The sequence below is a fragment of the Biomphalaria glabrata genome, chromosome 3 (assembly GCF_947242115.1).
Source record: "Biomphalaria glabrata chromosome 3, xgBioGlab47.1, whole genome shotgun sequence".
Taxonomy (NCBI): domain Eukaryota; kingdom Metazoa; phylum Mollusca; class Gastropoda; family Planorbidae; genus Biomphalaria; species Biomphalaria glabrata.
This window is the reverse complement of record NC_074713.1, coordinates 31539772-31555486: the sequence shown is the minus strand read 5'-3', so window position 1 is coordinate 31555486 and position 15715 is coordinate 31539772. Positions and strand designations below refer to the sequence as shown.

The window sequence follows — 15715 nt, the reverse complement described above, 5'->3', positions numbered from 1 at the left end:
AATCTAGATAGAGAATTATTTTATTGTTCTTTTTTTATTATTTTTATACATATAATGTTTGTGAACCATACACATCTTTTTTTTTTATTGTCCTGTATGGTATATAGAAGACATTTTTTTTTACTGTCCTGTGTATTGTTACATGTTACATGTTAAGCTTAGTGTTAATGTGGAATGGTGCGAATTCGTGTTGAAATAGGAAGATAGACAAAGACAGATAAATGGAGCACTGTGACCTATTGATATTATTATTCCCTGAATAGGATCAAAGCTCATAATCTACGACTTATACTTCTGTGTTGGCGTAGGATTAGAAGAGACTCATCTACTCGTAACGTATTCAGACTATCTTATGACATAGAATACATTTTTTTTTTGTCCCGTGTATTCAGACCATCTTATGGTATATAGAATACATTTTTTTATTGTCCTGGGTATTCAGGAGTGGCAACTTAAAAATACAACATAGATAGAAGACAATTTTTGTCCTGTGTATTCGTATATAGAAGACAAACACATATTTACACAAACTATTTTCTATTGTAACATACAAAGACACAGAGCAATATTTAGATGTGACCAAATACAACTCTTTCTTTTAGCTGTAGTTGAAGCACACACACTGTCTCCTACAGACATTCTTCAACTGTAAACATTTGGATTAAGCAGACATTATGCACGTTGAAAAACAAAAGATAACTCGCTATTGTGTGGTAGCACACACTTACACACACACACACATACGAAAATACAAAGAAAAGTCTCAATCTAACACCTTCCAGGCATTTTAAAATTGGCTATTCAATATTTTTTTTTTATTCTTTCTTTTTGAATGTGTGTTTAAATTGCTCCCACTTAATGTACATCTTACATCTTACTTGTTCAACTCAATATATTATGAATCTATCTAAAGATTAAGATTAAGATTATATGATATATATATATATAAAGAGAGAGAGAGAAAGATTGAGGCGAACAAGTCTGTTAGCCTCTCGGTTAGGGCGACACCAACCATTTTAAAAAATTTAATTTAATAAAAATTTAAAATTTTTAAAAGTCCATCAGAGCCAGGTGCTTTGTGTTTTTTTAGTTAATGAATTGCTGTTTCAGCTTCCTCAAATGTCGGTGGGTCGTGGAGCTCCTCTCTCATAATTTTCTGAGGGACATTTGCCAGCGAGTCCTACGATACGTGCCTTTTATCACCAAATAGCAGGCTGTAGTGTTCTGTCCAGCGATTTAGTATGCATGCCTTGTTAGTTAATAGGGTAGAACCATCGGAGGATCTTAGCGGCGCTATAGTCTGGTAAGTTGGGCCATAAGCACATCGAAGTGACTCACAGAAAAAGCGCGTATCACCAGTGTCATCATGTCTCTACATGTTTACGGATAGCTTAAGCCACCAATTATTTTTTAGTGCGTGGTCCCACCTTAACTTCGAAATTCTGTAATCATATACCTAAACAAAAAGGGTGACAAGTCTAACTGCTCCGACTATCGAGGCATTACACTTCTGTCAGTAGCAGGAAAGTTATTTGCTCGAGTATTGCTCGACCGATTAACCCACTCTTTAGTGGACGAGGTGTTATCCAAGAGCCAATGTGGCTTCAGAGCCGGTAGAGGTACACCTGAAATGATATTTGTTCTGCAACAATTGCTGGAAAATGCAAAGAACAGAGCCTAAACCTATACGCTACCTTTGTGGACCTCACCAAGGCTTTCGACACGGTCAGTCGCGATGGTATGTGGAGGATTTTGACCAGGCTAGAATGCCCACCTACGTTTCTATCCATTCTCAAGCAGTGAGACAAAAAGGTCTGATCAGACACAATAGTAACCTGTCTGATCACTTCCCAATAGAAACCCTACTATATTCGAAATCTTCTTTGGCGTAATGCTTGGTCAAATAAGGCGGCGATTGCACAATAAAACCTACTCAGCCCCAAAGATCACCGTAAACGGACAGTCCCTTAACGTGGTAGACCACTTCACATATCTGGGTAGTATAGTATCAAATGACGCCTCACTTTCAAGGGAAGTTGATAACCGTCTGGCGAGGGCCAGTAGCGCTTTTGGACGTCTTCAGGCGAGAGTTTGGCGGAATAAATAAAAAAATCCGTGTCTACCAGGCGGTAATTCTCTCAACCCTTCTGAGACATGGACACTATACAGACAGCAACTAAGACTACTTGAGAGCTTTAACCAAAGATGCTTGCGCTCCATCATGGTCTAGTTTAGAATGTTTTGTTGTTTTACATGGACGACGGGGGATAGGAACGGGCAGGGTTTGAACCTGGGACCATCGATGAATCCAAACGACAGTCCAGCGCGCAAACCGCACTACCAGCCAGCCATGATTTAGACTAGATCAAGATCTATAATTTTAATTTCTAGGCTTAAAGTGTAGATTTTATTTCTTAAGTCTAGATTGTCAATATGTCAATATTGCAATGTTATAAAATACTAAAACTAATCTACTATTTTAATATTTCATATTGCAATTAGTCTATTAATTGATTATCTAGTTTTTTTTTATATAAATCTTATCTAAATTACATCTACATTATCCTAAATATATATTTTAGATCTAGATCTAGTAGATATAGATATTAAGAGTGCTAAATTAGTAGTTAATTTAGGTAGATCTTTATCCTCATTCTAGTTCCATTTAAATGAAAATGCTCAAATATCTAAAATCGATCTTCTGACATATTGTACATATCCGGTAGTTGTCATTCCGTAATGTGTAGGTATATTATCAATAGTAGGCTATTAGTTTGTAACCAGTTTGCCATTAGATTAAGAGCAATGCCTGGTCGTGCGGGTAGCGCGCAGGACTGATTATCTCTACGGTCTCGGTTTCATACCCTGCTCGATGCCATCCTCAGTCGACCAGTGAATATGCGGATCCGACAGGGATCCGTCTCCCACGGGGGCCGTCTCTGAGTTTGTGTGGCAACACAAACTCTCTTTGTAATGTTGTTTTTTTAATTTTTTTTGCGAAATATTCAGGCCTTATGGATCACTACTGTTCCACGAACCCGGTTTTAGAAACAGGACTTTCGAACTCCGCAACATTCGACTGACGGTCAAGTTATTCATCAGGACTAAAAGTATTAAAGCGCACGTTAATATTTTGTCCGGTTCTATTCCGCTCCCTCTGCTAACTTCCGGTGGTAGTTTTCGCCTTCAAAGAAAATCAATTTTCTGTAACGGAAATACTTCAAGAGAAAGCTATTCAAGGGGAATGACTATGATTAATAATATTTCCCTTGTAAAGACCGAATCTAATATCTTCACCTATACCATTCCAAATACTTGACTGAATGTCATTTGAACATTTACATTACATTCTACTAAGTTTTAGTTCAACGTTGAAATATTACAAAACGTAGGCCTTCGAATTAGTTCGAATGTATTGTTTTGAGCAATTGAATGTAGTTAAATGGAGTAGTTGTAATATTATTAGTTACTAATTTACACAACAATTAAGTATCTAGATCTCAAGCAAATATGTTATAACTGTTTCACGGTACATGTTGATGTATGTAGAAAAACAAAAAAGTACTTCCAATATATATTGTAACTAGCTAGGTGCTACGTTACGTGTGAACTATTTAGTATATGGTAACCAGCTACGTGCTACGTTACGTGTGAACTATTCAATATATGGTAACCAGCTACGTGCTACGTTACGTGTGAACTATTCAATATATGGTAACCAGCTACGTGCTACGTTACGTGTGAACTATTCAATATATGCTAACCAGCTACGTGCTACGTTACGTGTAAACTATTCAGTATATGGTAACTAGCTACGTGCTAGGTTACGTGTGAACTATTCAGTATATGGTAACCAGATACGTGCTGCGTTAGGTGTGAACTATTCAGTATATGGTAACTAGCTACGTGCTAGGTTACGTGTGAACTATTCAGTATATGGTAACCAGATACGTGCTGCGTTAGGTGTGAACTATTCAGTATATGGTAACTAGCTAGGTGCTACGTTACGTGTGAACTATTTAGTATATGGTAACCAGCTACGTGCTACGTTACGTGTGAACTATTCAGTATATGGTAACTAGCTAGGTGCTACGTTACGTGTGAACTATTTAGTATATGGTAACCAGCTACGTGCTACGTTACGTGTGAACTATTTAGTATATGGTAACTAGCTAGGTGCTACGTTACGTGTGAACTATTCAGTATATGGTAACTAGCTAGGTGCTACGTTACGTGTGAACTATTCAGTATATGGTAACTAGCTAGGTGCTACGTTACGTGTGAACTATTCAGTATATGGTAACTAGCTAAGTTCTACGTTACGTGTGAACTATTCAGTATATGGTAACCAGCTACGTGCTACGTTACGTTTGAACTATTTAGTATATGGTAACTAGCTACGTGCTACGTTAGGTGTGAACTATTCAGTAAATGGTAACTAGCTACGTGCTATGTTACGTGTGAACTATTTAGTAATAGGTAACTAGCTACGTGCTACGTTTCGTGTGAACTATTTAGTATATGGTAACTAGCTAGGTGCTACGTTACGTGTGAACTATTCATTATATGGTAACTAGCTACGTGCTACGTTACGTGTGAACTATTTAGTATATGGTAACTAGCTACGTGCTACGTTACGTTTGAACTATTTAGTATATGGTAACTAGCTAGGTGCTACGTTACGTGTGAACTATTCAGTATATGGTAACCAGCTACGTGCTACGTTACGTGTGAACTATTCAGTATATGGTAACTCGCTAGGTGCTACGTTACGTGTGAACTATTTAGTATATGGTAACTAGCTACGTGCTACGTTACGTGTGAACTATTCAGTATATGGTAACTAGCTACGTGCTACGTTACGTGTGAACTATTTAGTATATGGTAACTAGCTACGTGCTACGTTACGTGTGAACTATTCAGTATATGGTAACTAGCTACGTGCTACGTTACGTGTGAACTATTTAGTATATGGTAACTAGCTACGTGCTACGTTACGTGTGAACTATTCAGTATATGGTAACTAGCTACGTGCTACGTTTCGTGTGAACTATTCAGTATATGGTAACTAGCTACGTGCTATGTTACGTGTGAACTATTCAGTATATGGTAACTAGCTACGTGCTACGTTACGTGTGAACTATTTAGTATATGGTAACTAGCTACGTGCTACGTTACGTGTGAACTATTCAGTATATGGTAACTAGCTACGTGCTACGTTTCGTGTGAACTATTCAGTATATGGTAACTAGCTACGTGCTATGTTACGTGTGAACTATTCAGTATATGGTAACTAGCTACGTGCTACGTTTCGTGTGAACTATTTAGTATATGGTAACTAGCTATGTGCTACGTTTCGTGTGAACTATTCAGTATATGGTAACTAGCTACGTGCTACGTTTCGTGTGAACTATTTAGTATATATATTTAGTTTGCGCTTAACACTCTTACACCCATCACTAAAACTACCCATATTACAGCCAGGGTCGGAGTGGCTATATGAGCAACATCGCAAATGCCCAGTGCGTCGGTGCCTAAATAGGCCGGGGGGGGGCTGCCGAACGGGCCACTTGAAATGTCAGTAAGTACCGTAAACGTTTTACACTTTACCTTTTATAAAAGACCTATGCATACTTAACTATGAAGGCCGATATTAACCTATGTTTCGAAATATGGTATAGCTTATACCCTTGTGCTTCTGTGCTTCTGTGAGTTTCAATTTTCTTGACACAATCCCATACTCTTAAGCGAGCAATTCCTGTATGTATGTATGCAGTATATATATATATATATATATATATATATATATATATATATATATATATATATATATATATATATATATATATATATATATTGTAGCGAATCTCACTATCCAGGCTCTCAGCAAACTGCACCACTCGACACCACCAACTTAAAGAACCTGACAACTCAGGGCTCCAAAATGTAATGGTTTAATGTCCTCTACATATCACAGCCAATACTGTACAATTGGTGACACGTAACACAGGCTGTACAAATATTTCTTCGTAAACAACCGTACCGACGTATCAACTCTTGCACTGGCCTCTCCGTCTCGTTCTAAGCTTGCACTGGGTTCAACTGTTCAGGACTGACTTCACACACTGGGCTCGTTGTGTCGGACTCGATCGCAGACCAAGATCAAGACGCCGTTTCGTCTTGACTTTACTTGACACTACTTCACACTGAACCGTAGTTATGCGTCGTACGGAACCACACTGAACAGTGCTGTAGTCGACCGGACTGTATTGAACCGGGCTGTAATGAACCGTTCTTACTGTGACACCTCCGCTCTTTATATAAGGATCCCTAATGGCCTTCTAGAACCTGGATGGTCACATCCCTTGTGACGCTTCTGAACTCTATTCACAACACATATCCTTCCCGAACTGTCTTGGCTGACTGTCGCAACTCGTCACGGTTGACCGCTCGTCTAGCGCTGGATTGGGACGATTTGCGTCGGCTGTTTACACACACCACTAACCCCATCTGTGTCATCACAGTTTTTTTACACACACACATATGTATATATATATATATATATATATATATATATATATATATATATATATATATATATATATATATATATATATATATATTAAATAAATTAAGGGAGACGACTCAACGAGACATAGACGTTTATTTACATGGAGACATGACAAACACAAAGGACATATGTATAGAGTACAGCATCTTCATCTTGGCTCTTGACTTGGGTGGAAATCGTTCTCATTTCTTATGTAAACATCCTTCTCAGTCTGGTTTCTAGAAGTGCGCACCTTCTGCACTAGCCTGGATGGCGATGCGCATGGCAGAGGTATAACAATATATATAGAGAGAGGGAGAGATTGTTGTAATCCTATTGGCGACGCGATATGGTTAACTGTGTGTGATCAGTTGACTTATGTGACACAGGCCAGAAAGACAGTTTAGTGTGCTATGTCGAAGGGCAAGGGACAGTACTGTTATGAATGTTGCACGTGAATATTACCCGTGTTCCCGTGTTATGGTCATCATAAGCCTGCGTGGACCAGAGACACAGAGTGTATAAGGCAGTGCAATTCAAGACAGGACAGCGAGTAGACCGGCACTGTCAGTCTGCCATGAAGTCGGTCCTGGTGGAGTCCTGAAGTCAATGTACGAGTCCAGGAAGAGATAGAGACAGTAGAGTTTATTAGTTTAGTACGATGATGTACAGAATTGCATTTTTAGTGTTGATGTATTGCCAATTGTGTCATATTGGCTGTTCTAATTGACCATTATTAAAGCACCAGATTATTTGGAGCCTTGTCGTCAAGTTCTTGATGTTTTAGATGTGCTGTATTGTGTTTAGCATTCTTTACAGAAGGCCTGATTAGGAGAGAACGTAACACTGGTGTCTTGAAGTGGGATTTCCTATGGCTTCTGTAAAACTGCTATATGAACTGAATCTGAAAGAACTGAAACAAGAGCTGAAATGGTGATGACTAAAGTGCTACGAAAAGAAAAACGAAACTCTTCAAGAACGTCTCCGGCAAGCTCTGGTGGATGAAGAGGAAGATCCGAACACGTACTTGTTTGAGCTCAAACCAGATCTCGTAGAGCTCATAAACAAGTTCAAACAAGCGATGTGTACTATGCTGAGAAAGACAGATGAATCGTTAGGTACCATGCTTAGCAAGACAGATGAATCTATCCAAGCCAATATTTAACTCTAAATTAGTCTAGATCTAGGCTATCTCTAACTCAAGATGATAAATCTACTTTATACTTTAACACATGGACATACAAAATAAAGTCTATTCATTTCATATTTTAATCAAATATATGTAGGCCTACAAGCAAATGTTTTTATTACAAAAATGGATTTAGATCTAGGTCGATTAACTACTTTGATAGCTCCATTCATACTATTTTTTAAATTCACGCATTCGCTTTCTTATAACATAATTATTTCGTTTAATTTTTTACAAAACACTCTCAATGACTATATCGACAGTGATGCGCAAAATAAGACTCGCGGGCAGTGTGTAATATATGTCTAGTCTAATATAAAGCAGAAAGTAGGCGTATGTATGTATGTATGTACTATGTATGTCCCCGCATAGAAATCAAAACCGTTTCACCGATCTTGATAAAACTTGGCAGAAATGTTCCTTAGGTACTAACTTAGACCGTAGTGTATGTATTGTAGCCCTAAAACAAACTTATGACCCTCAAAAAAAAGTTGCCCAACTTTATAAAAGTATTGTATCTTATAAATCTAGGCCATGTTTACATGCTGTGTCTAAATGATGAGACAAGACGGAGAAGTCAGGCATGCGCAGAGATGAAAATCTCTAGACCTAAATAAATTAGCTCTCATTCAAGAAAACATAATTTTGCTATTTTACACATGAACATGAAAATACGTGTATATTCATTTCATTATTTGATGCACATTAACTTTCAAATTTGAGTTTACAAAACATTTTTTACATAAAATCGTTCACTCTAAATGTAAATAGCTTTAAACGTCTTGACATACTTTTCCGTAACTTGCGGCACCATTATATCGCGTAGCGATACAAATGAAATGAACGTCAGAGGTCATATATCGCGCATTATAAAGGCATTTTATTAAACTACTAAACTACTTACATAATACAATTTACTTTCCAATGTGTTTTTTAAAGCATTTAAGCCTACAGCTACTGATTCGATTTAATTTTAAGTCTTTATTTTCAATTTACTTTTTTCTTTAAGATTTACTTATGCGCATTTAGACCTCTTAGCAGCTTAGCTACAAAATGATGAATGAAACACGGCTAATGTATCTAGGTCAACACATTACACCTAGGTCGACACAAGCTCACATCACAGTGTTTATAGTCTTTTACTATAATAGGCTCAACGCGTAAGCCTTGGTAATCTCTCCCGTACTAGAAATTTGATGCCAATCAGGGCGCTGTCCAACTTCCTTCCATTGGAAAATTGGGGCTATATCTTTGTCATCCTTTTGTTTTTGTTCTCTGCTTATCGTCTCCTCAAACCAAGACGCTGATGCACTTAGCTCCAGCCGCCTACAATCCAGGGCTCTTGTTTTCCCTTCTACTTTTGTGCAGTGCTTACACTCCTGCTTACAAGGTCGTCGTGATAAAGCATCGGCATTCGAATGGGCTTGTCCCTTCCTGTGTTGTGTTTCGAAATCATAAGTCTGTAACCTTTCTAACCATCTAGCTACTTGTCCTTCCGGATTCTTGAAGGAAAGTAGCCATTGGAGGGCCGCATGGTCTGTTCTCAAATTAAATCTTTGTCCATACAGATACTTGTGAAAATGTTTATTGGAGTCCACCACAGCTAGCAGCTCACGTCTAGTCACACAATAATTTCGTTCAGCTTTTGACAAACTTTGGCTAAAGTAGGCTACCACTCTCTTGCTACCATTCACTTCCTTTGATAAAACAGCACTGATCCCTGTATTGCTAGCATCCGTGTCAAGTTGAAACACAATACCTGGTAGAGGATAAGACAACATGGGCGATGAGACGAGAGCCTCTTTCAATCTCTCAAAAGCTTCTTGGCAATCTGGCGTCCATTGAAATTGCGTATTCCTCTCAGTCAATTGGTGAAGGGCTCTAGCGATAGTAGAAAAACTGGGTTCAAAGACCCAAGAAGCTTCTGAGCTCATGAAGATTAGTAGGTGTAGGCCAGTGCTTGACGACTTCCGTTTTTTCTGGATCCGTGCTTACTCCGTCTTTGGATACAATATGTCCCAGATATTTAACTTCCCTCTTAAAGAATGAGCACTTCTTCGGATTTAGTTTCATTCCCGCACTTCGAATACGCTGCATCACTTCCCTCAAGTTATGTATGTGTTCATCAAATGTCTTTCCGAAGACTATAATGTCATCTAGGTAAACCAGGCAAGCATTCCAATTTAAGCCCCGCAAATTTGTTCCATCAGTCTCTCAAAAGTTGCCGGTGCATTGCAGAGCCCGAAAGGCATAACCGTAAACTGCCATAGTCCGTTTCCCGTGGAGAAAGCTGTTTTCTGTTTGTCATCAGGGTGTAAACCTACTTGCCAGTAGCCGCTTTTGAGATCTAGGGTTGAAAATATATGAGCTCCAGAAAGAGTGTCTAATCATACTCTAATGTGTCATCGATACGCGGCAGTGGATAGCTGTCTTTTTTGTGTGACGTTATTTAAAGCCCTGTAGTCAACGCAAAAACGCAGAGAGCCATCTTTTTTCTGAACCAGAACAACAGGCGAGCACCATGGGCTCTACAATTCCTTGTTCCTTCATTTGTTCCAACATGTGAGCGGCCTCTTGTTGCTTTGCTAATGGTAATCGCCGTGGTGTTTGCCGGATTGGTCGAGTGTTACCTGTATCTATCCTATGGGTTACCATATTACTCCGACCAACTTCATTTTCACTGTCAGGCATGATGTCTTTAAACTCTAGCAACAGTTGTTTAGCTTTATTGTACTCTTCCTCTGACAGATTCTCGCCCACATCCCCAAGCATAAGATCAACTCGAGAATCACATAACGATGCACTAGCTACAGGGGCCACCGCACCACACGTTGCAATAAGCTCCACTGGGCAACAGGTGGCGATAAAATTATTCTTTTGTAGGTTGCAAGCTTGAGTGTCAACGTTCATAACGCGAACAGGTACTTTCCTGTCTTCCCTGCTAACAACCAATATTCTCCCAACAGACAGCCTTCTGTATGCTTCCTTTGACTGCTCTATGAGGCTTGTGATAGACATGGGATCGTTGCCTTCTATTGTTCCCCATATAATGGCTTCAGACTGTGGGGGTATGGTGGTGTCTTCTGTTACTAAGACCCTCTTAATCTGTTCTTCTTCCATGTTGTCCCCCAGCAAGGGAATTTCTAGAGTCCCATATTGTACTGTGCCACCCCCAATGTTCAACGTGAATCCAAATAATTGCATAAAGTCTAGTCCCAGAATACACTCATCCATGATATTGGCGACCAAGAATTCGTGACTAAAACGTTGGTTAGCTATCTCAAACTTTACAAAGGTTTGTCCTAAAATCGGCAACAGTTCACCACTAGCTGTTTTTAGTGAATAGCCACTTGTTTCATGAATCACGAGATTTTCTACGAGACTAGGATGAATTATTGATATTGATGCGCCAGTATCTAAGAGAAATCTGCAGAAACGAACTCCTACTTTCCCTTGTACACTCAGACTTCTATTTTTACCTAACACAGCCACTGGGATGATAAGTCTATAGCTTCCTGTGAATCTCGCTGCCTGTCTCCGCCCCACGATACCGGCAGAATCTAGTTTTCCTGGTTCTGAGATTGGGAGGTGGCTGCTTGCTGGTTACCCAATCCATCTCTTCCTCTCAGACGGCCTGCATTTCTTCGAGTACAGTTCCTTTGAATATGACCAGGCGCATCGCAATTCCAGCAGCGAAAGACCGACCTGTTCTGCCTGGGCATCTGCTGAGACCGCCGGTCCTCTATAGTTTCCACCACCTGTCTGATAATATGCGTGAGGTCCTCCTCCTGCACATGGAGCCCCCGACTAAAATAGGTCGTTTTCGCTGTGTCTTTAGCTGCCTCAAAAGATAAAGCGTATATCAAAGCATCGCTTGCCTCTCGTTTCCCACTCGGATGGCCTTCTTCGATTCGGGGTCATGAACACCATCGATAAACGCGTCCGTTACGAGAACGCCTAAGATCTCTTGGGTCAGGGTCGGATAAGCCAAGCGTGCCAGTCGTTCCCGTTCGATGTCTGCCATCAACTCTTGTAGTGTCTCTCCTGGTTTTTGCTGCCGAGTCTTCAATTGCACCCTAAAAACCTTCTTCATGTGTTCGTCTCCAAATCGCAATTCCATAGTTCTAACAAATGCCTCATAATCTTGCTGGTCGCTTACTATCTGGAGCAATTCAGTGGCCTTTCCTCGTAACGCAAGCATTAATCCAGTGGCTTTTTCTTCGTTTGTTCTCCAGTTGTTCACTTTTGCAGCCGCCTCAAATTGTCTTTTATAAACTGTCCACGAAACCGTATCATCAAAGATAGTTGGCTTGACTTTTCCAGTAAGCTCCGACTTCACTGCAGCGATTTCATCTCTTAGCTTACTTCTGAATTCTTCCATATCTGTTTTCTGGCTAGTCGCAATTGTTTGCATTGACCCTAGAAGCTCTTTTTTCATTTTACTCAATATTCCGCCGAGATCAGTCTTCACTTCGAACTCGTGAGTGTCCGGGTCGAACCCATCTTCTTTCAAGGCCTCTCTCAGACGGCTAAAAGGGATTCTTTGTTTCCTGACGCTACGATGCCTCGCCTCTTTAGCTCCTTTCGGATTTCATTAATCTGGAGCTCGTGAAGGCGTTTAGAAGTAGACATTGTAAGTAGAGTGGGCGGGATTCCACTTGTGACACCAGATGTTACGACTTTGGAGTAGACTAAAGATAGTTAACTCACCGATTGTCAGGTCGCCGATATCCTTCTGGTTGCAGAAGCACAATCCACTACCAACAGTCAATAATCCAAGTAATCGAAATAATTTCACAGTTCTACTAATCAAATGTACATACAACTATTCACAAAAACCGATTTAAGAAAAACAATCCTCCGTTGAAAAATCCGCGATCATAACTCCCGTTATTTTCACCTCAACACACTCGCTCAGGTCAGTTTCGCCTCCAAACATAAACAAAATTCAAAAAGTTCTCACTTGGGAAAAATGGTCAGTCGGGGGGGGGGGGAGGGAGAACAAGTTTACAACAATATATATATATATATAATTTCAAAAACTGCTCTAACGTTGTTGTTTTTAAATTTCAAGATTAATGTATAGCAATGAGAAAACAATTCAAAACTCAGTTGCCACAAGGGGAAACCTCTAGGTCGACCTTTATATTGGTTTGAAAATGTTTCATTATCGAAAAATTAATTTTGGCTAGAATGTTTTATGAATGAAAATTGTTCATGATGTCAAAGGAAAAAAAACACCGCTTACGTCACTAGGCTTACAGCAATAGACTAAAACATTTCTTTGCAAACAAGAACAACTTTTAATGAATCAATAGACCTAATTAAACATTTGCGCACCATCTTTATTGTATGCTCTATTACACTTGTCAACAAAGCAAAAGTCACTTACTCGGCTCTCGGCAATTAAAGTGTAACAATGACTAAAACTCGCAAAACACAAGAACCAAACATAGCTCTGCACAAGAACCAAACATAGCTCTGCACATTTCATTTCATTTTTTTTTCTTCCATAGTTCCAAAATAAATTAATCTACAAAGTGTTTGTAAGAGTCTGTCCATTATTAAAATACAAAATAAAAAGCGATGAATATTTATGCAACATCCAACGCAAACAATCATTATATGACTGTGGCCGATTTATATTCTATTTTCGCCGTCTAGGTATGTCAGTTATAGCAAGTTTGTGCCTAAGCTGATCTTTAAAGCGTTTCTGTGGGACATCTCTGTTACGTCTACCATCTTTCAGCTCACAAAAAAAGGCTGCCTTTTGCAAACTTTCTCCGGCGTAAGAAGTCCTCTATGTTGTCTATACCGCTAGAACATCGAGGTGTTTGTAGTGCGGTCTGGCCACCGTAGGTTCATGATGGAGCAAACAAATCTTTGGTGAAAGCGTTTAAGAAGTTTTAATTTTTTTCTTTCTTGGCTCAGATCCATAGAGAAGGGTTGAGAGAACCACTGCTTGGTAGACACTGACTATTGTAGGTAGGTGGAGCTATTTATTTCGCTAATTCACTCCTGGAGGCGTCAAAAAACACTACTGGCGCTGGCCAGACGGTTATCAACTTCTGTTGAAAACGATGCGTCATTCGATATCATGGTTCCTAGATATGTGAAGTGGTCTACCACGTTAAGGGACTGTCCATTTACGGGGCTGTTTTATTTTTATTGGGTGAATTCTGGAACATGAAACCTGTTTTTTTTATGTTTATAGATAAAACAAAAGAATCGGCAGCGTATGGGAATTCGTTGACTGCTCCGACTTGTTTGTCCAGAAACTGATTTGATGAAACCTTCTTTAGAATACTAACGCAATTTGTAAAGTGTTTCTGCCATTTTATTTTGTTAAAAGTAATAAAAAAAAGTCAATGCTTTACCCTGGAGATATTGCATCACTTAATTTTCGTACTAGAGATTTAATTAATATACTAATTGCAATATTAATGTCTGAACGTAACCATTTGAGAAGTTACACTGCAAAGACTTTTTTTTCCAAGCCAATAATAGCCCAACACTTTTCTAGATTGTATCTTATCTTATCTTTGAAATACAGACTTAACTTCAAAAAAGAAGATGATTACGTCCTACGCGTGTTCTTTATGGGGACTTTCTATTCTAATCGCCATATACATTGACATTTAGAACTAATAGAACACGATTGGATTTGGATTGGGATCGCTCACTTTAGTCATAATAAAAATGTTTCCAAAATTATTAAATATCTTTCCTCAACAAATGATTCAACCGAGCGAGGCTCGGTCACCTGACAGACAACATAAGACCTCTATTTTGTTATAGTACTATAGAACTCGAACTAGTGCGAATCTAAAACGAGACCCTAAACTTAAATATCCCAGGATTTCTCTTCTAGGAGATCATTCACACATCACAATTATTACTGAAGCATTGAAACATGTAACCAAATATCAATCGAAAGAAAAGAATAACAAAAAGGAGAGATAAAAACAAAAATGGCTGTAATCCTCTGTTAAGTGCGATCTTTAGTGCAGATGATGTAAAGGTCATCTGATTCTGTGCCCCACAGTTAACGAGGGTGTCATGTGGCCAGCACAACGACCACCTGACTTTTAATTTTCCAAACTAATGTTGAGTACTCAGGAGATGATGATTTCCTCGTCAGTTTGGCACAAATTATTCCGGACCATTTTTTGAATCGCAATGATAATTTTCAGGAAGAAACATTCACAGCTTCCTGAGAACAAACCGCGTTAGATAACATAGAAACACTAACTCATATCCTCAAAGATGCAGATTTCAACGCTCAAATTTCTGGATATAAATGTGTGCCTTAAACTTCCGATGTGTTTTAATAATATAGTGTCTCTAAATGTGATGACGAAACAGTAGAGTAGAGTGTTCAAACAATGTTATCTGACTATGACGTACCTGAGTCAGAGTCAACAATCTACGTAACGAATTGATGAATAAACAAGATTACAAAGAAAGTTTGTGTGGAAACATTAACTCAACATCTGCTCCCGAAGTGGTCCACCCAGGCAGTTTAAAAACAGGTTTCAATTTTTCAGAAAGAATATCAGAATGAAATTCTATCAAAGGCAAATGACAGAGAAGAATGGAGAAAGAAGGTTGACAGATCTTGTGTGGTGCCCCAACCGTTTTAGCAGACCGAGGGATCATACGAATATATCTGATGTCTTTTAATGATTATCTAGTTGTTTTGTAATCGGTCAATCTCTTATTCAAAGCCTCAAGAGGAAATAAAATGCATTCCCGCGGTGATATTATATGTCTGCGCTATATACTGTACCGCCGTTTACGTGATATGAAACTTATTAATTGGTGTTTTAAATTATGTTCCACTTATTTACATACTAAATAGATTTTTTTCCTTTAAAAATAGAGTATTTTTTTTGTAAATGTAGTAGTTATGACAGAACAATACAATTGTAAAAAAAATATTTTTTTTTAACAAAAACTCTAAAACCATTTGCAAA

General features: G+C 38.8%; 3 protein-coding genes across 5 annotated transcripts in view; 1 reads left to right on the top strand and 2 right to left on the bottom strand.

Moving 5' to 3' along the window:
- LOC106073784 (muscarinic acetylcholine receptor M5-like) overlaps positions 1-15715 on the top strand; it is a 269944-nt gene that overhangs the window by 208409 nt on the left and 45820 nt on the right. The window lies entirely within an intron of this gene.
- LOC129925067 (uncharacterized) lies at positions 10203-10973 on the bottom strand. Its single transcript, XM_056023409.1, has one exon. The coding sequence runs from the start codon at positions 10971-10973 to the stop codon at positions 10203-10205; it is 771 nt and encodes a 256-aa protein (XP_055879384.1).
- On the bottom strand, positions 10774-12715 carry LOC129925238 (uncharacterized). The gene is made up of 2 exons (XM_056024550.1): positions 11995-12715; positions 10774-11581 (listed from the first exon to the last, which is right to left on the bottom strand). Exons 1-2 carry the CDS (start codon positions 12175-12177, stop codon positions 11300-11302), a joined length of 465 nt encoding a protein of 154 aa, XP_055880525.1. The 5' UTR covers positions 12178-12715; the 3' UTR covers positions 10774-11299.

What these genes read in the sequence shown, in the direction of transcription:
- LOC129925238 (XM_056024550.1), bottom strand. Translation starts at nt 12,177, where the DNA reads ATGAAAAAAGAGCTTCTAGGGTCAATGCAAACAATTGCGACTAGCCAG. An exon ending in TTTATAAAAGACAATTTGAG is followed by an intron (nt 11,582 to 11,994) that starts GCGGCTGCAAAA and finishes TTATCTTTTGAG; the next exon opens with GCAGCTAAAGACACAGCGAA.
- LOC129925067 (XM_056023409.1), bottom strand. Translation starts at nt 10,973, where the DNA reads ATGGATGAGTGTATTCTGGGACTAGACTTTATGCAATTATTTGGATTC.